Source organism: Mauremys mutica, unplaced genomic scaffold (assembly GCF_020497125.1).
Source record: "Mauremys mutica isolate MM-2020 ecotype Southern unplaced genomic scaffold, ASM2049712v1 Super-Scaffold_409, whole genome shotgun sequence".
NCBI classification, from domain to species: domain Eukaryota; kingdom Metazoa; phylum Chordata; order Testudines; family Geoemydidae; genus Mauremys; species Mauremys mutica.
In genome coordinates this window covers 61320-69959 of record NW_025423359.1, presented here as the reverse complement: position 1 = coordinate 69959, position 8640 = coordinate 61320, and the positions used below count along the sequence as shown (strand labels likewise).

General features: G+C 56.2%; 1 protein-coding gene across 1 annotated transcript; it reads right to left on the bottom strand.

The window, feature by feature from the left end:
• Positions 1-337: 337 nt before the first annotated feature.
• On the bottom strand, positions 338-7470 carry LOC123361628 (cytosolic purine 5'-nucleotidase-like). Its single transcript, XM_045001666.1, has 7 exons — positions 7383-7470; positions 7055-7225; positions 6447-6498; positions 2367-2427; positions 1313-1489; positions 622-727; positions 338-441 (listed from the first exon to the last, which is right to left on the bottom strand). Exons 1-7 carry the CDS (start codon positions 7468-7470, stop codon positions 338-340), a joined length of 759 nt encoding a protein of 252 aa, XP_044857601.1.
• Between the last annotated feature and the right edge of the window lie 1170 nt (positions 7471-8640).

Genomic DNA, 8640 nt, shown 5'->3' with positions numbered 1-8640 from the left:
TGCTGGACATGTCTACTCTTCACCCCGTGGCTGAGGGGTGCTTGGCACTGCCCCGCAAGGGCTACCGCAACCCTCATAGGTCAGAGGGAAGGGCGGAGAGTGCTGGTCTAGCCAGCACGGCTCAGGAAATCCACCCCCGTTGCACTCCCACCAGGGCTAGCAGCAGCGCTAGTGTGGACTGGCACAGGCTTTACCCACTCTGGTCAGGGGAAGAAGGCCCATGCCCACTCCAACTGCTGCTACCATCTGTGGAGCTGCAATGGTGGGAGGCCTTTGGAAAAAGCTGAAGCAGCCCCAGCTTCAGGGTGCTGATGACACGGCAGGGGCTGCTTGGTGGCTAGGACACGGTCAAGGAGTAGCCCGTGGGCTGGATGCACGGCGGCTGGGCAGACAAGGTGGGCAGTGGGGGCAGCAGGAGCCCAGTACAGAGGCTGATGCCCCCTGGTGGTGGGGAGAGGGAAGCAGATCAGCCCAGAGAGTGAGAGGAGAGAGAAGCCAGGTGCAATGAACGTAGAAGGTGGAAAGGTCGGCGGTGAAAGAGCACAAGGTCAACAGTGCAGCCACCCCCGGGCAGGGAGAAGAGAGGCCCCAAAGGAGCTCGGCAGTGTTACTGCCACTCACCCACCTGGTGGCCGTGGAAGCTGAGCTGGTGCAGCCGATGCCCCATTAACAAGCCCGACTCCCTGAGCTCCAGGTGCATGTGCTCTACAGTTGATTCATGCGGCATCTGTGGGAGCAGGGAGAGTACTTGCACACAGATTTTGGGCCCTGAACTTTATTTCCCAGGAGTGAGCCTGAGCTTCTCCAGCTCTACACTGCCCTGGGTTGGGGCCCCACCTCGTGAGCTGTACCAGGGTAGATCTAGGGAAGCAGCAACTGGATGGACCCAGTGGTGTCTCCCCCCATGCCTAGAGGCACCTCCCAGCCTTTATACATCTCCTTCCATAGAGGGCTTCAAAAGCACCTCCCACATATTAATGAAGCCTCACAAGAGGGGTCAATAGCAGCATACCCACTGAAGAAACTGAGGCTCAGAGAGTCCCTGGCAGGGCTGGGAATAGAGCCCAGCTCTCCTGGCTTCCAGCTCAGTGCCTGAGCCACAAGCAGCGCCAGCTGCATCCTGCCCTAGGGCGAACCTGATCCCATTGGATGGCCCTGTTGAGTTGCCCTCTGGACAATGGCCAAGCTCCCAGGACAGGCCAGCCGGACTGACCCAGGGCAGAGTCCTGGCCCTCATCTCCCTCTCCAACCCAGGCTCCCTGTGGACCCAGCCCATCTCCTTGCCCCGGCTTTGCCCTGGCCGGGTGCGTACCAGCACGGGCGGTGCACGGAACAGGTAGCTGAAGGGGTAGTAGAGGAAGTTGAGGAAGGAGGCGGCGTAGAGGTCTGCATAGCGCATCAGCTGGTTGGCAAAGAACGTCTGGCGGGAACCACAGCGGAAGAGGCTGCCCATCTTCCCGTAGCACATGTCCATCTTGTGGGTGACGTTCTGCAGGAGACAGCAAGTGAGTCAGCATGGCCTGAGGCCCAGCCCTGCCCTGGCTCCCCAGGGAGGAGATGGGGGCCTGGTAGTGTAGGACCCTTTTATAAATGGAGACTCAGATACAGGACAGACACTGCAACAGAGACATCAAAACCAGCACAGGTGCACGCACCAGGGGACTGGCCAATGCTCAGGGCTATGTACCACAAGGCCCAACAAAGTCTAGGGACTCCCTGCCAGGGACCCCCAGACCCTACTGTGTCAGGCCCTGCCTGCTTCCTCCAGTGCTAGCCCCTCCTGGCCAGGAAGCTCAATCACCACCACACCAGAGTCGCTCTTCTGCCTGGCAGAGGTAGCTCAGTTTTTGCTGCCCCTTTGGCACCAGCCTGGCACCTACTGTGTTCATTCCTTGTGCCCCTCCATGCAGAGATCAGCTCTGGCAGCAGAGGACTTGGGTGTCTGCTTCTGCAGAGCGGAGCCACAGCACCAGCAAACAGCAGGAGAAGGCCCACAAGCCTTTCTGATGTGGGAAAGGGATCAGGAGGTGAACGCAGGGGCCCCAGCACCAGGCTTGACACACCACCACCCCCACAGCAGCTATAACTAGACACAAGGAAGCAGAGATCATTCTGTGACCCAGCTGGGACCTGCTGTGGGCCAGGAAGCCAGGCCCTGGGGGCTGGGCTGCTGCTCACTGCCCTGGTGGGGGAGCAGGATGATCCAGGAGCACCAGCTGACAGTCTTCCCCTCACAGCTGCCTCCCCTCCCACCGCCCCCTTGCCAGAGGCATGGAGGGAACAGGAAGCAAGTTTCTGCTCTCTCACTCCCCCAGCTCTTAAAACAAGGCCCCAAAGCCCCTCCCTGAGCCAAGAGCGCTGGGTACCTGGATCTTGCGCTTGATGGAGCTATTGTCCGGACGCTCGCTGCTGCCGCTGTCCAAGGGCCTGAGGAGAGCACAGCACGGCACCAGGGTGAGTGTTGCTGAAGGGGGCAGTCCCAGCCCCTCCAGCCTCCCAGCCGCTCCCTGCACAGTGCTCTGGCCTGAACAAGAGCCAGAAGGGGCCATTGCTACATGCCCACAAGGCAGCCCAGTTAACATCCAGAGCTGGGTTGATTCTGCCAAGTGCGTGTCAGATGCCCCAGAGCCCCCAATCATGCCAGGAGGGCATCCCACCCCACCCCACCTGGGTGTAACTGACACGAGAGACAGGACTGAGGCCCTCCCCCTTTGTGCTCCACGACTCCGGGACGGGTCATGGTGCAGCCCTCACTCGGTGCTAACAAGGGGTTGTTGGTTTCCAAGGCTCTGCGAGGCCCCTGACAGATTGGCACAGTGTGACGGCAATGAGCAGGCATCAGAGGGCCGGCCTGGCACAGCGAGCGCCTCTCCCAGACCTGGGACCTTCAGGGACACTCCAGCAACAGTTGGAGGCCTTAGGAGGGGGAGAAAGGGTCCCCAAGGAATAGCCCCATTGCAGGGGCCTGGCTGGCTGGCAGACAGCAGCTGTACGCAGTGCATGGCATTATGGGTTGTGACGGAGCGTTTCTGGTGGGACCCAACTGAGAGTGCCAAATCAGGACCAATTGCTCAAACAGGGCAGTCACAGCCCTAGGCTGGGGTTTTTCCACCTCTAAGGCAAACCAAACCAGCCGGACAAAAGGGACTTTGGTCTCACCCCACTGGCTAACCACAAGTCACACAAGCAATTTCCTTAGACACTCCAGTCTCCCAGTATCACCACCAGTGCACTCGTCCAACACCCCAATAAAAGGAAAAGGTTCTCTCGATCCCAAAGGACCAAGCCCCAGACCCAGGTCAATATACACATCAGATCTTACCCACAAATCACGCTGTTGCCAATCCTTTAGAATCTAAAATCTAAAGCTTTATTTACAAAGGGAAAAAGGTAGAGATGAGAGGTAGAATTGGTTAAATGGAATCAATTACATACAGTAATGGCAAAGTTCTTAGTTCAGGCTTGCAGCAGTGCTGGAGTAAACTGCAGGTTCAAATTGAGTCTCTGGAATACATCCCCTGCTGGGATGGGTCGTTCAGTCTCTTGTGTAAAGCTTCAGTTTGTAGCAAAGTCCCTCCAGAGGTCAGAAGCAGGATTGAAGACAAGATGGAGATGATGCATCAGCCTTATATAGACTTTTCCAGGTGTAAGAATCTCTTTGTCTTCACTGTGGAAAATTACAGCAAAATGGAGCCTGGAGTCACATGGGCCAGTCCCTGCATACTTTGCTGAGTCACAAGGCGTGTCTGCCTTCTCTCCATGGGTCAATTGTGTAGCTGATGGTCTTCAATGGGCCATCAAGCCAGCTATGCAGGGCTAACATCAGCTTGTCTGGGACACTTCCCAGAGGCAGAGCATAATACAAAATACAGACAGTACAGAGCGAATACTTATAACTTCAACTACAAAATGATACACAGACATACAGACAGCATAATCATAACCAGCAACCCAGAACCTGGTCTTAGACACCTTATATGACCCCCTTTACTTAGGATTTGGTGCCACTACAGGACCTTGGTTGCAACCCATGTTCTATATGGTTCCCATTTATATCAATAACGTCACATGGGTATTCTCTGCATCCCAGCAGCCCCAGAGCGTCTCTTGCTTACAGTGCATGGCCCCGGAATTCAGGGAGCTCCAAAGGGGGTTAAAGCCCCCTCACACCCCTTCCCTGTCGTGCCTCAAGTGCCAGGGCTCAGGCCCTCCGCCATGGGGATGTTCCCTGGAGGGACCTCATGTGCAATCCCAAACATCCAGAACAATGAGCGTTCCCAACCCCTTTCTGCCAGCCCCCAGCTACAGAATATGCCTAGGGAGGCTTTTGCTCAGCCACACCCATTTGAGTGTATCCCGCCCCTCACAGAGCCACAGGGTCTAACTTGCAGCTGCATCGCTATGTAAGGGGAGCAGTGTGGAACGGGCGAGGTCACTGCTGGGCAGGTGCCCGCTGGGCTGCCTGCCCAGGGCGTTGCAGAGTCTTGGGAGCCTTGGAGGCTAGCCGGCTCGGTGACCATCGCTCCTCACGTGCGGGGGTGGGGGTGCTTGTGGGGTTTCCCAGTCACAGCTCAAAAACCAGATTTCCCAACACCTTCCCCAGCCACATGACCCTTGGGGGCAGAGCCAAAGGCAGGTTCTCCTTCTACTCCCACCAGGTTAAGGCCTTGTCTAGACTACAAAATTAAGGCGACCTACAGCCACTGCTGTGATTACTGCAGTTTGTCATGTCCACACTGTCCTCCTTCTACCAGGAGTGCCCGTCCTCACCAGGAGCGCGTGCACTGACAAATGGGGCAGCGTGGGGGGCTGACAGCCTGAGTTGTCAGCCCTGTGCCAGGCTCACCACTGGAGCCCCCCCACCCCGAGCTGTCAGCCCCACCCGAAGGCAGGGGGCTCCAGCGGCGAATCTGGCAGGGGGCTTACAGCCAACAGGTGATGTCAATAATGCAGTGTCTACACTGCCAATGTGTTGCCCTAACTCCAGCAACCTAAGTGCTACGCCTCTCACGGAGGTGGCGTTATTAGCTTGGTGCAGTGGGTGACTTACATTGGCGGGAGCAACGTTGTAGTGTCGACATAAGCTGCCTTATGCTGCCCTAACTCTGGAGTGGAGACCAGGCCTAAGTCAGGTCAGCCTTGGCTGAAAGCAGTGGGGCTGCCCCTGGGATAGAGGAACCAGCCCTGGCTGGAGACCGCTAGCCCAAGAGGAATGAGTGAGCATGTACTAATGGGGTGGGGTCTAACCCCACCATTTCGCAATCTTCCCTGCAGTATTCGCATCCAGGCCAGTCTAGAATGCACAGTCTCCCCCTCCAGTTGGATTCGCTAGCAACAAAACCTCACGTACGCAATGGGCCCAGCAAATTCAGCAGCGGAGATGGTGACTCTCCGTCACTAGCAATGCGGAGAACAGCGCAGGCGCGCAGAGAGGCCTCAACCTGCTGCTACTGAGTCACTCTGAGCTCACTCCAGGGGGAAGTTGGCCCACAGAGCATCTGGCCCCTTCCCCCCACTGCTGGCTGGCATGCGAGGCGGCCGCTCGCCTTTGCTGTTTCATGGGGAGATGGGGTGCAGCTGCTTCTCTTTCGTTCCAAAGCTGGCAGCGTGACAGGCTTGGTGCTCTCTGACTCACTGGCTAGAGAGCAACAGCTGATCAGTGTCTGCACAGAGCGGCCCTGGTCCATGCCTGGGGTTCCCTGGCACTAGCACCGCACAAACAATAGATGATGGACAAGGGGGCAGGAGGGGCCACTTTGAAGTGATCCAGCCAGGGCACTCCAGGGAAGCGCTAGCTCATTGCCTAAGGTGGTCCAAGCACTTTGCGGACACAGTGACATAGGCCAACAGAGGATCACTATCCCTGTTGCACAGATGGGGAAACTGAGGCAGCCAGAGAGGAAGGGGCTACACGGTGATTCAGTGGCAGATCTAAGAATAGAACCCAGGAGTCCTGCTCTAACCCACTAGACCCCACTCCCCTCCCAGAGCTGGGAACAGAACCCAGGAGTCCTGGCTCCCAATCCTGGTCTTGATCAGTATTTCTCATTCCCCATGCAAGGAGCTGCATGGACACAGAACACAGGGCCTGACCCCAGGGAGCTTACAACCTACCAGTGCTCCCTCTCCAGCTCTCCTTTCCCTACACTGCCCCAGACACACTGGGGTCTGGTCAGCTCCCGGCATAGGCTCTGCACCAGGGGGTGTTGCTGCTGCCCTTCCCCTTGGTTATTCAGTCAGACAGCCACAGGTTTGCCCTGTTCCAGCTGCAGAGAGAGAAGCTGACATGTTCCCTGCAGCTCTGGGCTCTGTGGCAGGGAGGAACCAAACTGTGGGGCTGGCTCTGGGGTCTGAGCCCCCAGTCAAGCACCAAGTGATCTTCCCCCACCTCTCTGCACTCAGGCTCTGCCACGCAGCTAGAGCTCAGCTTCTCTCCTTCCACTTACTGGTACAGCTCCGCCAGCAGCACGTCCAGGCTCCGCAGCTCCTCGAAGATCTCTGCAAGCAGAAGTGGGCGAGGGGGGAGGCACGGGGGGGTGGGGTTAGCTGGGAGTGACATTCTCTGTCAGTCCTGGCTCCCGACAGCCCCAGCCCGCCTGGGGGTCAGACACGGATCCTTTCCCCAGCTACATGAAGCTCAGCACAACTTAGGATCAGTGGAATTGTGTGGGGGGGATTGCACCCCAGCACAGGCCAAGGACAGCTGGCCCAGACCCACAGCTGGATGCAGCACTCTCAGGAGCCCATGGTGACAGGATCAACCTCAGCGCAGGCCTTCTCTGGGCTGGCCCATGGCATGAAGTTTCATAGAGGTGCTTTGCTGTTAGTCTGTACCGGCTCAGGGGGTACGCAGCCCCAGGAGGCGGGGGGAAGAGGTTCCCCATCACGGGGGGAGAAGAGGGGAAACAGGCATGGCTCTAATGCTTCCCTCAGCCTGGGCACTGGCTGTAGGGCTCCCCAGCACTTTGCCGCCACCACCACCACCCCCAGCTCTGGGCACACCACCCCTGCCCCATGCTCCCCCGCCAGGCACCCAGGCCAGGGCGCTCCTCACCGCTCTTCTCTGTCCACACGTGCAGCTCTCGGGCCAGCTTGGGCACCACCAGGAAGGTGCGCCAGCCCTGCCTCTTCTTGGACTTGAGGATGTCCCCGAAGATGTGGTCCCCGATGTAGAGGATGTCCTTGCCCTTCACCCCCAGGAGGTCGCACACCATGTCCGAGGAGCCTGGGGCGAGAGGACCAGAGCTCAGCGCCTGTGGCCTGAGGGCACACTCTTCCCCCAGGAGACCATGTGCTGGGGGAAGGTCCCAGCAGGATTCCTGGGGGCCGGCAGAGCAGCTAGAGGCCCTGGGCCAGGGGGCGGGTGGGGCACCAGGCATTACCTCCAGAATAGACAGCGCAGTGCTGGAGGGGTCCGGTGTAGGTCCCGATACGCAGCTTCCCCGTGTCCTGGAAGTAAAGGTAGGACATTACACTGGGCAGACAGCGAGGAGCCATGCACAGGGGGCTGGATTCTTGAGCACAAGGGGCCCACTCGGCAGGCCCGGGGGTCCCAGATGAGGGCCTGCTCTGGGCTGCACCCCTTGTGCCCAGTGCCCCGTGGGGACAGGCCCTGGGCATGGGCCCTGGCAGACAGAGCCGCCCAGCCGATATTCATGGGATTTGATCTGTAGCCCCTGACTATGGCAGATCTGCACCTCCCTCCCCGCAGCTCTGCCGGTGCCCCTCACTCCCAACCAGGGCCGTCCTTAGGATTTCTGGTGCCCTAGGCGAGATTATTAAACTGGTGCCCCTGTGTCTGATCTGCTCTTAGCAACACAAATATAAGCATACAGTATTGGAAAACTTGCCACATTCACGTTATTAAAACCAGTTTAATTTAATTAAGCACACTGTAATGCTGATGCACTAGCACTAAAGAAGTAGCCCTATAGAAAAAATTCTGATTTGACAGAATGATGCAAATAATATAATTTTTTTAATTTGTCAAAATTTTATTGGAAATTTATATGAAGAGGTATTGAAACAAAGATTTGTTTTTAATTAAAAGCAATCTTTCTGGCTTTTTTGGCTGCAAAATCAGTTTAATAAGCTGGGTTTCCAAACAGTGGGAAAATATAACCCTAGTTTTACTGCTAGGTAAAGCACAAAGTGACCAAAATGAAGTCAGCACAGAATCATCTCATCTAGATTAAGGTAGCACAGAAATGTTACAGAAGTCCTATTGTGCCTTATTTTTGTTTGGAAAGACATTGGCAATAGCAGCACATTCACATGATAAAATACATGATAACTCACTGTCTCTAAAGTTCCATCAAAAACTGACATTTTCACAGCTCTAGCATGATCTGCTGTACAGATTCTTCACAAGGAAGTGTCCCTGGCCTTTTTAACTCATATTAACTATGTATTTACTTTATGAAAGTTGGAGAAAACATTGTGAAAACGTAAAACATTGGCTGCCCAACTTCTGGGCTGGCAAAAGCTATACTGACTCACAGGAAAAAAAAAAAGCAGGAGAATCTTAGTAAAACATATGGTCAGTCTATACCAGGGGTCGGCAACCTTTCAGAAGTGGTGTGCCAAGTTTCTCGTGCCAGTAATACATTTTAATGTTTGTAGAAGGTCTCTCTCTATGTC

Coding starts and splice junctions, on each gene's coding strand:
- LOC123361628 (XM_045001666.1), bottom strand. CDS start 7,470: ATGTCCTACCTTTACTTCCAGGACACGGGGAAGCTGCGTATCGGGACC. Junction 6,499..7,054: donor CGTGTGGACAGAGAAGAGCG/GTGAGGAGCGCC, acceptor TTCTGCTTGCAG/AGATCTTCGAGGAGCTGCGG. Junction 1,490..2,366: donor CCATCAAGCGCAAGATCCAG/GTACCCAGCGCT, acceptor TGTCTCCTGCAG/AACGTCACCCACAAGATGGA.